Raw genomic sequence first — 20,026 nt, forward strand, 5'->3', positions numbered from 1 at the left:
CTGGAACAGTGGAAAAAGAAGCAGCTAGGATTTGCTAACCCACTCATTTAGCAAGCACACTCAGCCCCCTGGTGCTGAATTTTCTCGAGGTGAACAGAGTTCTGCAGGATGCATCCCTGACTGCTGTGGGCCAGACACACTCTGTGCCAGTCAGCTTTGCTCCATGAGATATTGGGGGCCATAAATATACAAAAGCATAACTTAAATCCAGGCTGATTTTTTCCCCTTCTAATCAAATGTACAGGAGCTTCTTTAGAATTAGCATGAGGATTAGAGAACATGAGCTGCCATTGCCCTCCACGCTCCTGTGCTGTGAGAAGCCACAAATCTGACAAGGTACAAGGAAAAAACCCCAGACCTGAACTACTTACGATGGAGTCTTGGAGCTCCTGCCACTAATGTGTGAACATTGCATGTGCTTTTATAGTCCCCTTTATCCTTGGAAAGGTTCCTAGAAAGATAGGAATATTTGTTTCAGATGATAGTTTATAGATAAACTGGCAAACAACTTTAATGGTTGGTTTCTCTGATAGCTCCAATATCCATGGACATAGATTTCGGCAATCAGTGAGCTGGCTCCCACAATATGTTTGGAGGTCCAGAGGCTGGTAATTCCCAGGCAGCAACTCATCAGGAGAGGCCCATGAAAGAGAATTATATGGATGTGTGTGTCTTGTCTTGGCTGGGAAGGCCTTTATTTTTGGTGTTGTATAGTTGGGGTGTAGGAGATCTGCTGGGGGAGTTAGTAGAGAACCACATCATTTTTAAGCTCCAGTCCTCACCCTGTATCAAGTGACTTCAGATGTGAAAAGCTCCTGTGTTTTCTGGGTCTTTTGAGGAAGGCTTATCCCTTTTGGAAAACTCTTAGTGGGCTTGGTACATTCTTTTCATAGTGAAAGAGTCTGACCTTCTCCAGGCATCCCTTTAATTTCCTTGCTGAATGAAGTAGATGCAGGACAGTTGTGTAACCACTGGGATCCTTTCTGTACTGCCCATGATTTGAGAGAAGTTCTGAGAGATTACTAAGATTAACAGTTGTGTAACCACTGGGACCCTTTCTAATCTACCCATGTAACACAAACTTTGAGAGAAGTTCAGAGTGGTGAACTGAGGGCAAACACACTGGAAATATATACAAATGACATGCAGAATTCCCCCAGACACTGAGGTATAGCTGGAATGTTACAAAGCTCTGTAGATTGTTCTAGTAGAAACATAACTAAAAGGTGAAAAGCAGCCTGTGCAAAATGCACAAGACAAGGTCTGGCAACCCCTTGGACCTGTTTGTCTCTAGGAGAAGGCCCTAAGTGACCTCAAGAAGAAATGACACCTGAGCTGACTCCACTTGGAGAGTTTCATCAGCTTGGCTCTGCTTTATGTCCTTATATGTTTGCAGAGTTGATGTTCCCTGATCTCCACTCTGGGAATGACCAAATGGACACCAGGTGTTCCACTGCTATCATCGGTGATAATGGAGTTTATTTCTTTAAACAGCTACATTTCATTTTTATTAAGATACCACCTTTGATACTGATTTAAGGCTCAGTGCTCCTGTCTTTAGTTGAAGTGGGATTTTGGTTTGTAAATAGGTTTGTGTCAGTGGAATCAGCACATGTCCCAGTGCACTAACAAGATTTAACTCTTGTTCAAAATGAGGGGGGAACAGTTTTTCCCACTTAATTTAAGAGCTGGTGGAAAAGATTTGAGTTAGGATTTTATCCATTAGTCTGCTGCTCTTATTCAATACTGCAATAATACAGGAGATGCTCTGGTTCTTGTGGTCCCACACTTGGCGGCTTTGGAAGGAGGATGGATTTTGATTTAAGAAAAGGAAAAAAGTAATAAATTAAGGCACAGCTATGTTTCTCCAGTCCTGAAGAAGGTGTAGTCTGGAATAGGAAGCAGGCAGAGGAGAGGACTGGATTTCTGGTGTTCAGGATGCTGTGGCTCTCTCTTGGGACACTGTGGAGCTTCCCAGCATTGTTCACTTTTCCTTGCCATGTGTCAGTTGCCTTGCAGGACTCAGAACTGCAGAGCTCTCTGGCTGAACCTCAGTCTTGTGTTTAATTATGCTTTAATGTTTTTACGCTTGTGTTTAATCAAGGATACAACAGGGCTGGGGTTTTTCTTTAAAAAAAAATCATTCAGAAGTCTATACTCATAAGTGTTTTCTCATAGTATTTCTGCCTCTATTTCTTAGAACTTTATCTGTCCAAGTGCTTGTATGCAATTTATCAAACATGGGGGAATGGGAGTAAATAAATTATTAACTCCTTCTTCATTAGCTCAGAGTTTGGGTTTTATACTTGGAAAAATATCCACTGCCTTGGTCTCTTACAGCTGCAGGAGGCTCATCATGCTGTGCTTTGCAGAGCAGTAATGGTCATTTTAAATGTGAAATGGTCAGTGCCAGGTTTTGCAAAGCTGGTTACTCAAAGCTTCTCTTCAGGACTCTCAGTGGCCACTGCAAATGTTTGTGTTTGAAATTAAACAGCATCCAGGAGCTGGGATTCAGTGTTCAGTTCCTTCCAAAGAGGGGAGCAGTTGAGGTTTGCCTTGTCTGCCTTTCCAGGCAGGTGCAGTACAAAGGGCTGTGCTCACCTGCTGCAGGAATCACCTTGTGCTGCTCCTTGTGCTGCTCCTGCCCCATCCCAGAGCCTCTTCTGGAGGCAGGGCTCCTGTGTGGGGCTGCAAAACCCTCAACAGCAGCACAGGCTGCAGAAAGGAGCTGTTTCAGACCTGCAGGGCTGCTCTGAGGACATGTGCTGCCTCGAGAGTGTTTGATACTATCCCAGATTTATCTTTCAGTGTGGAAGGACTCAGCTCTTGCCTTGAGGAACAGGCAGAGTAAGGCTGTGCACTGTTTGAATTGGATTTTAGTATCTGTGATTTCTGGTTGCTCCATAGTTACAAGCACAATAAATGTGGCTCAAACAGGAGAAACATTGACACGTGTGTTTGCAAAGAACTAAAAAAAACCCAAAGGGAACAACAATTTATTTTTTTTTAAAGTTGCTTTAATTGTGTTTTGTGCCAAGATCTCCATGCACAAGGCTGAGGGTTTACTCAGCTGCCATGTACAGACCTTGGGCACCTCTAGCAAGGTGTGAGTAACTGAGGCTCTCCATATGCCACAGTTCCATGGCCACAAAGAGTTGACCTAGGAAGAAAAAAAAAAACAAAGCTTGAATCAAGATTTATCTCTTTTTGCCCAATGAAAAATGAAAGGGTGCCAGCTGTCACCTTGAGAGTTGTTAGCCCAACCCATAATCCCACTGAAGGCTTCCTAATAGCCTGCTGTAAAGATTATTAATATCTGCTATGAATAGCAACAAGGTGTATTTCCTTCTTTTGGGGAGCAGCTGTAAAATTTGAGGTTTAATATGCTTTGTCTCGGTTTGTAATTGTTTTGCTGTAGAAAAGCTAAACATTTCAAATTATTCATTGCTGTATTCTTTCCCAGACAGCTATTCCCTGGTGCATAGTCAAACATCTGATTTTTCTGATTTTTTTTTCTGTCCGAAGTGCAATACCTTGTATTTTTCCTCATTGAAATTCACATTGTTGATTACAAACCATGTGTGAAATTTAAAACCATTTCTCCATCTTTTCTCACAGGGTTTTTTCAGGGTTTTGCCTTCTGACCTCTAAATGGGATACACTCACCTATGCCCATCTGCTCCATGTATTATATTGACTGTTTCTGCCCCCAGTCTTGCCCAGAGCAGAGAGAATATGGCTTTATTCCAGAGAAATTCAATTTTTGTAGTATTTTTGGGGTTGATTTCAACATCAAGATACTGTGTGTAAACATCATCTTGAGAGAGGTCTCCACTGCAAATAGAAGGAAAAAATGGCATCACTAAGTTTAACAGTTCAGAGATCAGTGAAACAAATCATATGCTCCACGTATTTTCACAATAGAAATTTTTAACAATAGAAATTTGCATTTTTGGTGTTCTTTGGAAGAGCACAGGGCATTGGACCAGGGCTCTGATTGAGGAGAGGATGAAAAGCAGCACTGAACACTTTAAATGTGGCCATGGGGAGGTGACAGGGGTGAGACTGGGGCTGTCCCCAGAGCCACTGTGTCCTGAGTTTGCAGGGATCACTCACACAGAACTCATGGAAATGGAGTTGCCTTCCACTCCCTTTTTACAACCATCCATCTGCCCTCATGGTTCTTACTTAAGTAATAACTTCTTTCTTATCTGATGTGAAGCAGAGTATTTGCAATGCAGGATGAGTGTTAACACTGCTTAAATGTGTGGGAAGTATGTAGATTAATGATAGCAGCACTAAATACTGCAGAAAAATATTAATTTAATTTACCTGGCAACTTCATATTCTTTTGAGTTCCCCTGTGTGTCGTAGTAAACCAGGTTTATGTCTCCCCTCGTTTTCTTTACACCAGACAATTTGACAAATACTTTTTGTCTCCAAGCTGCATAAATAAAAACAAAAATAAATCCAGACTATCATTGGTGAGCTTGGCTGCTACATTGCACAAGTCATGCAGCATTTTCTGTCAGGCTATTAGCAGTTATTTACAGAAGCAGCACAGGTGCAGGGCTGTAAATCACATCAAGGCACTTTTCAAACTGGAGAACAACTGTAACAAACCTTCCCCACTTACTAGCAAAAGGCTCATCTGCTGCTGTATTTAAAAAATACTTTTGGTCTACCCTCTTCAATTTTTCTGGGAATCTGTCAGCATAGTGCCCCATCATTGGACATCCCTCCTGTGGACATGGGAAACAGTTTCCCTAGGGAAAATAAGAGCATCAGTTAATGAGGAATATTATTTTTCATGCTAGATTTTATGAAATTAAGGCTCCAGATGCTGTCCTGATCTTGCAAAGCTGTGGCAGTACTGTATGTTTTCATAACTTAACACCAAAACCTGACAAACTTGTTTTAGATAATGGCTCCTGCAGCCAAGAGGGTGCAGAATGAGCAGGTTTGGTAATAATGAGTCTGTGTATGGTAATAGCTTGAACTTTGTTAGCTCAAATGTTTTTCAGTTGGATTCTAGTGCAAAATACAGGTCAGTTTTGCCCTCCTAGTCAAGGGGGACTTGCCTGCATTCACAAATGGGGGAAAATGAAAGGAGAAATGTTCATAAATGTGTTTACGTGCTCTAATCTAATTGGGCATTAGTGCCTAACACAAACTAGAGACCAGCCAAGGATTCTGGAGGCTCTAAATGTAGGAATTAGTAGGATACATCTACCTAACTTCCATTCCCATTGCATAAAGGTTTAGGGTGGGAATTCCACAAGCTTTTATTTCTGTTCCCAGTATTTGAAGACACCATTTATGCCTCAGGATTCCTTCTCCAGGGTGGAATAGTGGAACTGCTGTGTGCTGTGCTCCCTCCCTCCCTCCCAGCCACTGCATGGGACCCCAGCCACCAGCATCCAAGTGCTGGCTACTCCACAGACCTGGAATATTTGCTTTGCACCTCAGCCCTTCCTGGGCTGAAACACTTACTTTCTTAAAGGCTTCATAGGAGTCACAGGGGTATGCAAGGTACCCAGTGGGGTAGAGGATACTTGCAAAATAATACTCGTGGCTGCGTGAGTGGTGGCACCCCCCAAAGAGTGTAGCATCTGTTGGAAAAAAAGTTTAAAGTTTATGAGCTTTGATAAAACAACCTCCCCTTATCTTCTACAAGAGTTGCCCTTGGCTCACCATGGAAACAGCTCAGGCACAGAACAGAACAGCAGCATGGGCCTGTAATAATTTCTCTTTTGGTCTGAATTTCTAGTTGCAGGAGAAATTGCTGGTTTTTGTGATTTTTTTCTGGAGAATGGTGTACCATTATCCTAAGATTTCAAGTGAGGTGCATATTGGTTTGCTATGATGTAACAGTCCCTTTTAAGAAGACAGTCATATGTCATATATATACATATATATATACACATATGTATATATATATATATATATACACACATTATATGTGTATATATATATATGTGTGTGTGTGTGTGTGTATATATATATATATATATATGTGAGATGTCATAGCAATATACCATTTATTACATTATTTATTACATTTGAAGGGCTTAACAGAGCATAAAGAATCCACCCAACTGTCCAAAATCTCTGAAAACAGAGAAGTTCAGAGGTGAGGCATGTACAGTCCCTGGGAACACTCACTGCTTTTACCTAATCCATGCCTTAGAGGTGTTGGATGCCCATTACAGCACCTGCAAGAAACCAGAGGTGGTGCTGTCACGCTGCTGATTTGGCCTTTCTCAGTCTGGAAAGTCTCCTGCTGGAGTTGTTGGATCTGCAGACCCCCTCCTTCCTGCCTTTTTGGGGTTTGCATCTGATTTCAAATTAGAGAAGCAAAGCTTAGGCATGTATGACACCTCCTTTCCCTGCAGAGTTCTCTGTGGAGCACTGTTCTGCTCCAGCCTTTGTTGTTTCTTACCTCCTTTTAACTTAGGAGTAAACAGGCAAAAAGCAATTTTGTTTTCCTGTTTTCTCCCAGAGGGCAATTTTCACCATTCATGTTAGAGAACTGAACAAAAATAAAATAATAGGTGTGTTGGAATTGCATGTTTACCTGCAATGATGGCTTCAAAATCACTTTGTTTCATCTCTGGAATCAAATCAGCGCATCCAGGCATCACAGTTCCTCCATTTGGGTAGAAGTCCAGGTGCCCAGTGGTGTTATACATTCCAAACCCTGAGACATGCATGGGAAGGTGTCAGTGCCTTGGTGCCCACCCCTGCAGGTGCCCCCTGGCACAGGAGCACTCACCTGCTGCAGGGAAGTGAGCAGCATTGCTGTGGATCACATCAACAAAGTTGGCATCTGTGGGATCCAGTCTCACCTCGGGGGGAGTACCTTCAAAATAGGGCCCAGCAGGGTCTAAACCTAAAAAAAACCACCCCAAATTTATTGGTTGAGGGAGAGAGAGAATTGTTGTACATGTTAATAAATCTTTTGCCAACTCATGAAATCAGATGTTTCGTTTTGCAAAAGGCAAGCCCAATAATGATGTGAATTCCAAGCTATTTGATGTGAATTCCAAGCTATTTTTTATAGTGTTGGAATTGCATGTTTACCTGCAATGATGGTTTCAAAATCACTTTGTTGATTAAAAAAACAAAAAAAGGGCAAACAGTATGGTTTTGTGAACCTTTCTGAAAACTTATTTCAAGAGAAGTAAAAATTTTTTTCAATAGATTATATAATGGCATATTATATTACTAGGAAGGAGGCATTTATTACCCATGGAGTTATTACTGGGCTCTAAAGCTGTAAATAGGGAAAACTAAGGGTTCTTGTAGCTTGATGTAATCCACTGAATGATGGTAATACTACAAACATGTTAGCTATGCCTGTCCTTCCACTAAAGAGTATTTCATTTAAACACAGAAAGATGTAATAATTACTCTGTTTCTGAGAAGCATAAATTTGGTCTGCTCTCATGACAGCTATCTCCAGCACTGCCAGTAATTTAATTCTAGTCTACAGACCAGTGTGTTGCAAGTTTTTTTCCCTTTAAACACACGCTGCCAGCTCTGCATCTTGGTGAGCAGAGTTGCCATTACCTGTTATCCGTCGGATGCCCCGGATCCTTCTTCCTGCCTCTCCTGCAGTGTGTGCTCCCAGGCTGTGGCCAATTAAATGGATTTCATAAGGGGAGTACCCGAACATTTTCTGAGCATTAAAGTGGTGGTGGTGGTGGTAGGAGATAAGAACACAGGCTTTGAATAACAAGCAAAGAGAAGCTCTGACATTATGGGCCTCTGGGAACATCTAGGCCGACTTTCTGCATAGCAAACAGAGGGGGAGTTCCTTGAGTTAATTGCTGTTTAAATTACACTAAGAATTGACAGAAAAATGATCCCATCTGGAATTTTACATGCATAGTGATGAAGGGTTCACTGCTGCAGTGTTGGCATATGCTTGCTGTACTCCATCACCCTGTGTGACAAAATATGGACCATCTTTCCCATTTGGATCAATGCCTAATGTCATCTTCCATAAGAAATTATCTTACTTTTTTCTTCATTTATTCTACTTTGCAGCCCTTTTTTGTGACATATCTATTCTCCATGTCTATTTAGAATATATGAGCATATAAAGAAAAAGATTTTCACTGCCAAGCTCAGGTGGGGTGACATCCATTCTCCTCTTAGCCAGTACTCAGCTCTACAAGGTCTCAAGATACACAAGCTGTACAACATCTCACTGCTGAGATACTACACTTGCATTGAAGGTGGAAAGAGAGACAGAGAGGACACATTCACTGAGTTTTGTAGCAATCAAAACCAACAAAATTGCTAATTGCTCCCATTTTTTACATTAAGTTTTGTAATGCATGTAACAGAATTAAAGCAGATCTGGAGAATGGGTCTGCCTTTATTGTTAGATGGCAGACTCCTCTGAGAACATTTTACTGCAATGCTTCCATTTACAATGCAGCTGAACCTTTCTGACAATGAAACTCCTGACATTTTTAAATTAGGGAAAAGAAAAGGAAGCCTAAGCATAATTTATGCATTTTTGTAAGGGAAGAAAGGGTGCCCTAGACCGCACATGATGCAGAAACAGACACAGTAAAATAAGAAACTGAACACATCTTCAAATGACCTGATATTTACACACAGAGGAGAAAGATCCAGAAGCCAAATGTGTGATGATGATTTTCCACACATGATTTTCCTGGGAAGGAACAGTAGATTTTGGTAAAGTGCTCTTTGAGCCTCAGGTTCTTGCAAGGTTGTCACTTTGCCTCACGGGCTCTGAATTTCCTCTTGCTGCACTTTAAGATGAACAACTCCTGGCCAGGGTCAAGTCCAGTGCCAGGCAAAATTCTGATTTTCAGCAGCTCCAAGTACCCCTGAGTGTTTCTGAAATCAGTGGGAAATGCTGCTGCACAAACCTTGCAAGTGTTCTGCACTCTGCGTGCACAAGTGAACACCTGCCTTTGGGAGCATGAGGCTCACAGCCAGGAGGAAACTGCACAGTTTATGGTGCCTGCAGACAGCAAACATGGAATTATTATGTAAGGCAGCTCGTTTTGGTGGTGCTAAGCTGAGATATTAATGCACTTCTGGCACAGGTTTATAATGCTGGGGAACTCTGGTTAGCGCTGAACTTGCCTCATTTCCGCGGCTTGCTGTAACATCATATGGAGATGTTGCCACCTACTGTCCCTAATTAATAGGCACAGCTCCTCGGTCCCAACTTCCTCTGTGTCCTTTGAGGCTGTGGGAAGTCCTCACAGGGATGATAATTAGTATAATTAGCTGGATCTCAGCTGTACAGCCCTGCCTGACCGTTCTGGCCAAGGTTCAAAGCCCAGGCAGCAGTGTCACAGCCCCAGCACTGCACTGGGAATGCCAGGAGCTGAAGCAGGGAACTGCAGCAGGGTCCTTACCTGCAGAGCTGTTATGAAATAATAAAGGTGAAGGGTCCTTTACCTGCAGAGCTGTTATGAAATAATAAAGGTGAAGGGTCCTTTACCTGCAGAGCTGTTATGAAATAAGCAACCTCAGCCCCCAGCACACGGATGTTGTTCACTGCACTGACGTAGGTGCCTTTTGCTCCCTCTTTCCAATCCACAGCAATGCAGTTGATGTTTTCCACCTCCAGTAATAACTGATGTGGGAACACACAAAGCAAAGTATTTAAAGAAACAAAATAGCAATCAGAGATTCAACTTCAACTGGACTAAGGATTAAAATGCAACATAATAATGAAGTTTCTCATTCTTTACTAAATGGGACTCTTCACTGTAGCCTGTACCACATTGAAACAGATCTTCTTACAAGACAGAATGTAACAAGCCATTCCGCAAAAAAAATACCAATTATGAAAACTGTAATGAAAATATTTTACTCTGTATACCATTTTAATATTTGAAATACTTCTGAAATGCCATACAGCTGCACAGTAGATTCTATGTACAGTACTGTGGCTTTCTTTGAGGGATGTTGGTAGTTTAACTGAATTGTATAAGAAGTATACTGTCTTATTTACCAACTGGGATAAAACTGTTAAAGTCATGTCACTCAAAAAAATTTGGAGGAGAGAAGGAAGGTTCTATTTCAGCAAAGCAAGCATTGGTCACTTTGGTACTGGACACAGTCCTGCAGAGATAGTGATTTTTCCAGTGGAAGAATAACATTATTCTGCAGTTACAGTTTTCTGTGAATAAGGTTCACTTAAGGTTTGAGATAGAACAAGGACTGGTAACAAAAATTAATCCATGAAAAACAGCCAAAGGTGAATGGCAAGGAAAACAGAAGTGAAACTATAATGCATCCTGGACTCACTCCTCTCCTGTGGGGACCATAAGTTTGTAGTGTAGAGAGCCAGAAAGAATTCTGCTTCTTTTCAATTGAAAAAAAGAGAAAAAGGAAATTTAGTATTTGAGATTAAAAGTGTTCAGACATTTATGAACAGAAGTAGTGCTGTCAATTTGTGACTTAGAATCCAGTGGTGTCTTTCCCAGCTTGGCCTTTTCCCTGCCAGCACAGAAGCAGCAGCAGGTAGAGCAGATCTTGCTTGTCTGCCAGAGCCAAGGTACACTCTGCTGGTTTTGTGGGAGCTTCCACATTTCACATTTGAAATGGTTTTTCCATCGGACTCCGTAACCAAACAAAAAGCAAAAATTTTGGTGGTGTTCTTATGTTTGTTTGGGTTTTGTTGTTGTTCAGGTTGGTTTTGTTTTTCTCTAAGAACAAATAGTGGTGAGCCAGGGTTGTATTTATAGACTGAAATTTGAGCTTTACAGTCAGGAGGGCCCTTGGACTGAAGGAAGTTTCTGCCACTGGGAGCAGCTGTGATTTGGTGTCTGCACATGGGTTAGAGGCTGGGGACAGCTCTGCTCAGTTACTGCCTTGATCTGATCTGCAGGGTTTGCAAATGGAAACTCTAGAGAGTTTCCATTTCTCTAGATATCAGAGAGGACCAAGGGACCTTGATATGAGTGGGAACACTGGTGTGTGTGAAATTTAATTCTTGGTTTGTATCTTCTATAGCCTAATGAACTGTAAAATGCATGGTGGGCATTAATGCCTAAAGGATGCCAGGAGAGCTGATGGGAACCAGGGGATACTGTCTCATACCAAGCACATTTCTACCACCCAGCCTGTTTTTCCAGTGCTGCCAAATCCATGAATGATGAAGGAGGTTTTCCTATGTGAGGAAAAATGTGACTTCGGGATGGTCGAGGAGTTTATCGCCGAGATCACCTATAGGTTAAAAAAAATAGAAAGGTTTTATCTGTTCCTACTTTCAAATATTAAAAGAAGTCAGCTAGGCCATAGCCTCAGGACTAAAGGGACTCTACTTTGACAGGACAAAGTCCGTGGTTTTTGGAACTCAGGGACCAAAAATCTCGTATTTCTCAGTTCCACTATGGTTGCCACAGGGTGTCTCCTGGCCTGAGGTGATGAGTTTCTGCAGGGAGCAGCCCACCAGCTCCACAATTCCTGCTCAGTTTGTCCTTTGCTGACCTGACCTTTGATTCAGTGCTGCTGTTTCCAAGCTGCAGCCTGTTTTCCTCATTAGCCACTCCAGAAAAGCTGGAAGGGCTTCATGCAAGGGCTGCATGCAGCAGGGGTGGGGATGATCTTCACACACTGCTGCAAGCTACCTAATTATCTATTTTTTTCTTGAGAATGTTATCTGTCTGTATTGTTTTCAGACAAATACAGGGGCTGTGATGTGAGCTCAGGGAGTTTGGGTGTGGAAGGGCTGTGTCCTAGATCACAGATATGCTAAAGTTTAATGGGAAGTAGTGGACGCTGTATTTTGATTTATTTTATCTGCACCAGAAGTGCTGAGGAACTTGCTGTTGAGTGTATCCCATGTACTTCAACCTTCCTCAGAGACTCAAATACATGCAAAAGGTAGTCTGCCATAACCTCTATCCTAAATTTCAGAAAAATACCAGGAAATTTCTTCTTCATTCATAACACTTTTTTTGTGTTTTACCCCAAAGTATATTCATTATTGTACCTTCAAACTAACTTCTGATTCTCACTTGTTTGCCTATGGTGACTGACACAGATTTTGTAACAAGTTAAACCAACATTTTTAGGTTCAGTCAGCTTTCAATGTTAAAAATAAATGTCACCTGTGAGTTGTTTCCTGTTTCTCTGGTGTAGAGAGAGAAGCTGATGTTCATCTCTTCTGGGGGATCAGGCAAACCTGTCAGAAGCCTCCCTGGTACCCCAGACCAGGGTGGGTCATCTGTAAAACAGCCAAGCCTGGGGTAGCAAACTTCTTTACCTAGAGCAGAAGAAACAACTTGTTTATATGAATGACCCTCTTCTCGATGATGTATTTGAGACTAAAGCAGTTTGAAGAGCAAAAAACTAAGGATTTATTTTCATGATTGATTTTGAAATTAATTTTTAAAGGTCATTTATACGTCATTTGTGTGTATTGCCTCAAGTGGTAACACAAGCAGAGCTAAATAAACCAAGTAAAGAAGGATAAACCAAGTAAAGACCCACAAAGTGTTTTGGCACCACTTTCTAGGCTTGTAAAAGATTCAGTTCCTTTTTAAAAACAGCCTAGTAAGAAATGCTTGTTAGAGTTTCTCCTGCATACCTTCTACTCCAAAGCATGGTGTCTCTGTCATGGGAATGAAGGTAACCTTGCACAAAGAATGATGTGAATATTTCCTTCAATATAGTAATTTTTTCTAGATCAAGTGGGTCTTGTGCTCACTTAGACTCAACTTTTATGCTTTAGCATTGGTGTGCTGAGCACCCTCTTGCTGGTCAGCTCTTTGTATAGAGCAGCAATATAAAAACAAATCTTGCATTGCCTTGATAGAAGTAGGACAAACAACTCTGAATTTCTCTGTGGATTTTCAGCACACAGTTATGTCTCTTGCACTCTTAAAAATAAATTTTAAACATAGCAGAGCCTTTTAGCATTAGTTCCATGCACTGTAACAGACATTGCCCTACAATGACCCACAAATCATTGAACAATTTCAATGTAAAGGGAAATAACAGTTATCATCTGCTATGTACCACTTCATCTGAATTCACCTTCTAGTGGCAGTATTTAAAGATACAATTTCTCACCTGCTACTGTGCCAAGGAGATAAAATGCAACAATCCACATTCCAACAACCTAAAGCAAATTGAATACACAGGTTAAGCAGTTTATTTCGAGTGTTTTGTCCTTTTTAAAAAGAGTGTAACACAAAGAGAAATGCAAAGACCTTCATGTGAAGAGGGATAACCCCACACGTTGGTCTGTGCACATCAGCCAGAAGGAGGCCTGGGGGTCCTGGCAGACACCAACTGACCATAAAAAATGTGCCTCACAGCCAGCAGCATCCTGGGCTGCTTAGGGGGAGTGTTCCCAGCAGGATGAGGGAAGGGATGTGGATGCCATGGGATAGAGAGAGAGGAGCAGCAAGCATTTCTCACAGCAGCTTGTGAGAAGTTTTAAATAGTTGTAAGGGTGTGATAACTTGTTAAGCATAAACAATCTGCAAGTGGTGTTTTTCTACTTGTCTGTTCTTCTCAAAGACTGTGTGAAGAAGATGTTTTTGTTAGTTAGCCAATCAAGTAGAATCTATCATATCACTCTACAAAAACTGCACAGTGCTCTTTAATAAACCTTCTTTACCCTTTCTACAGTAGTGCCTCCCACCTGCTCCTGTGCCATTCTCAGCATAGGAGTAACAAAGGGATCCCTCCCCACCACTCAGATTTGCTGTTCTCTGCATTTCTTGCACAGACAATACTGCATGCCTGCTGCTGCTCGCATCAATCAGATCACAGCACCCTGATTTTTTTTTCCTGCTGTGGTGGGAAGGGTGAGAGGTGTGGTACAACAAGCACAGTGGTTCATGTAACTTGTTGAAGTCTGCACTCTTGGCAGCTCAGGCTCCTCAATGCAAGAAAAACTTTGATCAGATTCCTTTTCTCTACACTTTCCTTACTGGTCTTTTCCATGGCAGAACTTCCCTTAATTTCACCTCCTCCCCTCTCGTTTGCCTCAGTCACTTCTCAATTTCCTCTTTTAGGTGTTTCCTATGGCACCCACATCCCATTTCCAACATAGTGCCTTACTTTTAAACCAAAAATCTGAGTTGGCACCCCTTGCCACTGGGATAGCTCATTAGAAATATTAAGAAAAAGTGGTAAATTCAGTAGTTATAACCTCACTATGTGCATAGCACCCTCCCAGGGATGTTTTTACAGATGTGAGAAAGGCAGAAACACCCCAGAGGTCCCTGACACTACAAGATGCTTTCAGAAACAAAGAAGAATCAATTGGGAATTTTACAGAATTTGTCCTTGAAGCTTGTGTGACACGTGTCAACAGGAGGAACGTGTGATCCACCTCTGTGCTTGTTTTTGATGGAAGTGGGATTACCTGGCTGTAATGACATGGTTTCCCAACAAAGCCAAACAGGATAGGTCAGAGCACTCTCTAATAAACTCTGAAGTCCCTGTTTGGTAAGAGCTTGTTTTGTTTGTGTGTTAGGGCAGAGGAGTGAGGATGAGTATCTCAGCAGTGAGCAGGAGCTGCAGAGAGCAGAGCTGAGAGGAATTATGACATTTCCTCAGAAATACAGTCCTGAACCTCATTTATTGGTGTAGTTGCCAGAGAGGAGAGTGGAAAGCAGAGAGGAAGTCTGGCAGTAAAAGAGGAGGGAAAAGAGTCAGGAGCTATTCTAAGCAGCTGGTGAAGGGCAGGAACAGAGAGGTCCCAGCTGTTAGGCAGAAGGAGCAGCTCCATTCAGCTGGAATGTCTGTCAAGGTGCCCATCATCCTGACGAGAACCTGATGACAGTGCAGAAAGTCACAGCTGATGTGGCTCATCAAATGAACTGGAGAGCTCCACAGGATTTGTAAATATTAATGGACAGCCCTCACTGAACCCAGGAGATGGTCAGTCCCTGTCAGGAACACTGCAGCAGGAGGGAGAGTAGAATTTCTTTTCAGACCCAAAATCTGAAAGTCAAGTAATGATTTAAGGAGATGTGGGAGATCATTGCCAAATAAAAGGGATCAGTAATTTCCTTTAAAGGATCTTCCTTTGAAGGCAGAAAATAGAAATGAACATGTGGCCAGGGAAATATCATCTATGGAATGTTGATACATTCTGTAATTAAGAGAGTTGTACTTTGGGTAGAAGATAATTTTTTAGTGGGAAGCCTTTCTGTATCAGTCAACATTAATGACAAAAAGATTGCAAAGAGGTTAAAAACCTATGCAAAAAGAGTTCAGGCAGCATGCAATTTGGAAATTCTTTCACTGGGCATTTGGGAGGCGTAGTGCTGAACAAGAGGAACTGGAAGGACTTGTTTGTGAATGAGAGCTCAGCCTGCCCAGGGCTGCTGGCAGGAGGCTGCTCTGTGCTGAGCTCAGGTGGCATCTCAGTGCACAGACAACATGCTAAACCTGCACTAAATATTCTTAAATTGATGTTCAGCCTAGGAAAAAAATAATTGCAAATACTGCTAGCCTGCCATCCTATTGTATAAAAGCTGCACTGGAGCAGTGGTGGCTCCTCAGGACATCAAGGCACCTTCAGGACACTGTTGCTCAATCAGTGACTCATGGGCACAGCTGGGGCTGGGGAGATATGAGAAAGTCTGCATAAGGAGTGTCTGCAGTGCATTTTTCAGTCCCACACATGTACCCACACACCTTCCTGAGGACATGCACACAAGCAGGCACACAGAGCCTTAGTGAGAAGCAAGGCCAAACATCAGGAGTTCTCTTTATCAGCATTTTAACCCAATGATTTCACTGCCATAAATGGATTTTTTAAAACATTTTAAACAACAGTTGTTATGTGTTGAATTGCTAAGAATTTTACTCACCATCCTCTTATAACACTTGTAATCTCTTTTTCTGGTGGGCAGTACCAGGGTACAAAAATGGCTGATGTTTTCTTTAATGAAAATTGGAGAGCTTTATGCTGAAATAAAAGGAATAGAAAATAAATTAAAAGCCCATGGGTAACTTGGTAAAGTGGAAGAAATTAGAAGAAAACAGGGGGGCAAAAATTAGCAATATTGGTAACTGGGAATTAATGGCTAAAGGTTACAAAGATTTCATAGGGAAAATAACAATATCAACATGTATAATGTTATACAATTAATAATATAACATGTATAATGGACACTGGAATTAAGGAAAAATATTTGATGCATGAAAAAATTAAGAACATCCAATTTTTTTGTCTATCTTTACCAAAACCAGGTGAAATTCACAGCAGGGAAAAAAAAGAATTCACATTGATTCTCTGTTCAGACAATTGTTTTAGATATGATGTAGAATAGCTGTTGGAGCTGGAAATTCAAAAATCACTGGACTTAAGTAACTCATAGCTGAGATTCTTTAAAAAAAGAAACTATTAAAAAAATGGTAATTTTTTAAAGTTATTGATCTGTAGGAAAAGTCCAGATATATATTTTGAAGGAAATTAATATGCTATTAGGTAAAAAATTAGGATGAATGACCTGAGGAATTTCAGACCTATGGGATTTCAGTCCAGCATCATCCTGAGGCAGAATAATGAAATTCTCCATAGGTGAGTTTCTCCACTCACCCATGACAGAAAAATTGTAAAGAACTGTTAAAAGATTAAGCTGTGTAATTGAATTCACTTACATGACATGACAAACCCACTGACAGTCTTAGAAGATCAACATTTTAAGCCACATGATAGTTGGATTGTAGGAAGATCTCTTCCACTTGATATTTTGATTAAGTAAAATTATATACACGCAACAATACAACAGTTAAGTAGATTAAAATTAAACGCATGGATTAAGTAGATTAAAAATTGAGTAATTATTGCATTTCAGGCTTTAGTTGGAAGAACCAGAAGGCAGCTCCTGGGTTTACAAGTGCTGTTCTTGCTGCTGTGAACCATCATGTCATATACCATATAATATCTTATCATATATCATATCATTATCATATCATGTATCAGAGCTTACCATGATCAAGGTGTGATTTTGGTTCTTTAGCTTTTTAGCTTCAGGGTTTTTTTACTCACTGCTCAGGCTGGATCATCGCTGACAAAGGTTTCAGAGCAATCATTTTCTGGCATTACACTGAATTCCAGCTTTCAGCACTGATGTTACTGGATATGAGCTCAGACTGAAACAATGCTGACATCTAGGCTAAAGTGTAGTAAAAATGTACAGTTTTTGGATGTAGGATTGTTTTAGGAGTTTGGGGAATTAAATGCTGTCACTCTGCATATCATGTTTGCAGATCTCAGGCGAACATTTGAGGAAGCTCTAACTCAAAAGACCTTTGAAGCCTTGCTTGTGTTAGCAGTGACTTTTCAAGTGCCAAGGAACTTGTTATTCTTTGTTTCCACACATAAAACTGGGAGAATACTAATTTCCAATTTTCAGGTCTGCTTTATCTCCTTCAATACTGAAGTTTAAGTTCTCTGCCTCCTTTCAGGTCCTTTTGATGTGTGGCATTTTTTTTTTTTCAATTTTTTTCTTGCCTTACCACTGCAACCACACTTCCTATATTCCCTGCACTGGCACCATCCTTAAGCAGAGAAAATCTTTGCAGTTCTGTCCTTTCTGTTTTATTTCTTTCTTATTTTTCAGCAGTTTGGCTCAGCGTTCAGTTAAAATTGTAAATCAATCCAAAGGAGGAGAAACCATCCAGAGTTTAACATATAAGCTTTGGATATAGGAGTTGTTGGTTCAATTTTTATTCTCCCAGAAAATTCTTGCAAGGCTTTGAGCGTGAGGCATTTAGAGAACTACTTGCACACCCAAGTATTGAACATTATTTTAAATGGTAAAAGAAAGAAAATTAAAAAAAAATTACAATAGTATCTTTAGGCCTCATAATGGGGATCATGTACATATTTATCCTTTATTATATATGTGAATACCTGAATGTACAGTATGATTTTTTTAGCTGTTGAAAGTAATTTTGTTGTTCAGCCCACTCTGTACAGGCACAGAAACAATACAATTTTTCCAAGGCACATCCCACAGTCAGTGGTTCAGGCACTCTGCTTGAGCAGACTATCAAATAACTATTAAATACTCAAAACTGGTGTGCAGAGTACTGAGGAAAATGCTGGTGGTATGGTGTGATAATTCAGGTAGCAGAGTAATTGGCATAATTGTTAAAGACTGAATTTCCTCTCCAGCTCCTCCCCATGGACCCAATGCAGGGTTCTGGATGAAGGTTCTGAAACTGCTTCAGTACAAATGAGCAAAAACAAGTAAAAATCATCTTGGCATTGGTCAGCCTCCCTTCCTGCTTGCTCACCAGCTTTTAGGTACAGTGAAGTTCTGCAGGATACTGGCCTTAATTGAACCCACAAATTTAATATTAGAGAAATCAATTTTGTAGCAGAGCAAAGATGTGCAGAACCTTTTGAAAATTTTCTTCCTCCAAAGCACCAAATACAAAGTAATAACCATGGCAAGGCAGGGCTCACACACATTGCCTGCTCTGGGTAGGAGATTTTTCTGAGTGCCAATTGACCTCTTAAACTGAATCTGAAACCGTGGACTGGGACATTGACCTGAATGACTCAGAATAGTGATGCAAATGATTTTCTTGAGGCATTTAATGCGGGAAGAGCTCCAATAAAAGGTTAGGTAGGTAAGTTGGAGGGTGCAGTAAGATTTAAGTTGTTTAGGTCAGTTGCTTAGAACTGGTGAACAACTTAGGAAATTGTAGGATAACAGTGAAGAAAACATATTTAATAACAAGTCTGGCTCCCTACTGTGCAGTATTTGCTCAGATTTCCTAAATAATAGGGTTCTCACCTTGACCTTACATGGTATTCATACATTCAAGTTTACAGAGGCAATTATGATAATTTAATCTAACTACAAGCATCATAAAAAACCCAAAACAAACCAACAACACAAGTGATTCAGTCTGGGGAAGTGGCTGTGCCAATTCTGAGCAGCCAGGGAGCCTTCAGCCACCACTGGCCACTTGTCTGTCCTGCCAGGGCGATCTCCACTGTCCATCTCCATGATCAGGCTGCTTTTAAACTTAGTCAGCTCCAAGACCGACACTGTTCTCCTTTTGTTGTCCATTTTTGAAGTGCAGAATAACCCTTGTCAATTACTAGTTCAAGTTCCCCTGTGTGCACAGTAGTCTACCAAAAAATTTCTCATTTTTCACATTCTTCCACAAAACAGCTCTAGAATTCTTCCCCATTTCTATTCTCCCTTTAAATTTTCAGTGGTCCTAATAATGCTTAAATATGTAGCCTGTTTCATCCTCCTTTTTAATTTCTGTTGTTACTTGTGTTTTGATGTGGTTTCCCTTAAAAATGAAAGAAGCCCAGCCACCATCTGCAAATACTGTCATTTTGTTCTTCCTTTAAAAACAGGGATATATTGAGTCTCAGATTACCTTAGCCCCACTGAACCCACCCTGTTTTCCTAGCTGCACTGCATTGTCACAGCCCAGCAATTCTCATCCCCTACTGGGATTTCCTGGAATTGAAAAGTTTTAACCCTCCTAGCTGCTGCCCAGGCCCCTGTCTGAGTGCCGCTGTTTGCTTTTTTGCATGTTCACCCAGTCCACACCACTCAGCCTGGCTCTTTTTAAGCTAAGGAATCCTTGAAATCCCGACCTAGAGCTTGTACAGACGCTCATCCCCAAAGCCCAGGGATTTTTCAGCACTTACCACGGTGAATGCAGGAGGGGTTGGTGCTCTGCAGGCTCTGCTCTGCCAGCTCCCTGTCAAATCCTGGTGGCTGCTGGCCTTTTTCACTCGGAATCGGTGCCACGACAGGAGGTGCAGGCCTGCCCACACGGTGTCTAATTACAGGTTTGGGGTGGGTGAGTGAGAGCCTTGTAAGAGTGATCCCCTCAGTGCTGCCTATAACAGGTGTTGCCTTCTCTTGTCTCTCCCTGTGTGTAATTCAGCAAGATTTTCCCCTCCTGAAGTTTTGTTAGGTTGAAGAGAAGCAGAATGAGGCTGTTTGAGGCCGCTCAGAGCGGTTGTTGTGTGTGACACTGATCCAACATGGAATTCTCTCCTGAGTTACCT

The 20,026-nt window shown here is 41.3% G+C and overlaps 1 protein-coding gene across 1 annotated transcript; it reads right to left on the bottom strand.

Moving 5' to 3' along the window:
• Nucleotides 1-2,995: 2,995 nt before the first annotated feature.
• LOC134421817 (pancreatic lipase-related protein 2-like) lies at nt 2,996-19,761 on the bottom strand. Its single transcript, XM_063163136.1, has 14 exons — nt 19,661-19,761; nt 15,840-15,937; nt 13,078-13,126; nt 12,114-12,268; nt 11,101-11,226; nt 9,494-9,628; nt 7,573-7,681; nt 6,776-6,892; nt 6,578-6,700; nt 5,494-5,612; nt 4,637-4,766; nt 4,333-4,444; nt 3,667-3,834; nt 2,996-3,160 (listed from the first exon to the last, which is right to left on the bottom strand). Exons 2-14 carry the CDS (start codon nt 15,840-15,842, stop codon nt 3,097-3,099), a joined length of 1,410 nt encoding a protein of 469 aa, XP_063019206.1. The 5' UTR covers nt 15,843-15,937; nt 19,661-19,761; the 3' UTR covers nt 2,996-3,096.
• Nucleotides 19,762-20,026: the final 265 nt, after the last annotated feature.

The sequence above is a fragment of the Melospiza melodia genome, chromosome 9 (genome assembly GCF_035770615.1).
Source record: "Melospiza melodia melodia isolate bMelMel2 chromosome 9, bMelMel2.pri, whole genome shotgun sequence".
NCBI classification, from domain to species: Eukaryota; Metazoa; Chordata; class Aves; order Passeriformes; family Passerellidae; genus Melospiza; species Melospiza melodia.

Excerpts from the sequence above, each read along its gene's own strand:
- LOC134421817 (XM_063163136.1), bottom strand. Across the intron at positions 9,629-11,100 it reads GGGTGGTAGAAATGTGCTTG|TTATTACTGGAGGTGGAAAA; the intron begins GTATGAGACAGT and ends TTCCCACATCAG. Across the intron at positions 5,613-6,577 it reads TTTTGAAGCCATCATTGCAG|ATGCTACACTCTTTGGGGGG; the intron begins GTAAACATGCAA and ends TTTTTCCAACAG.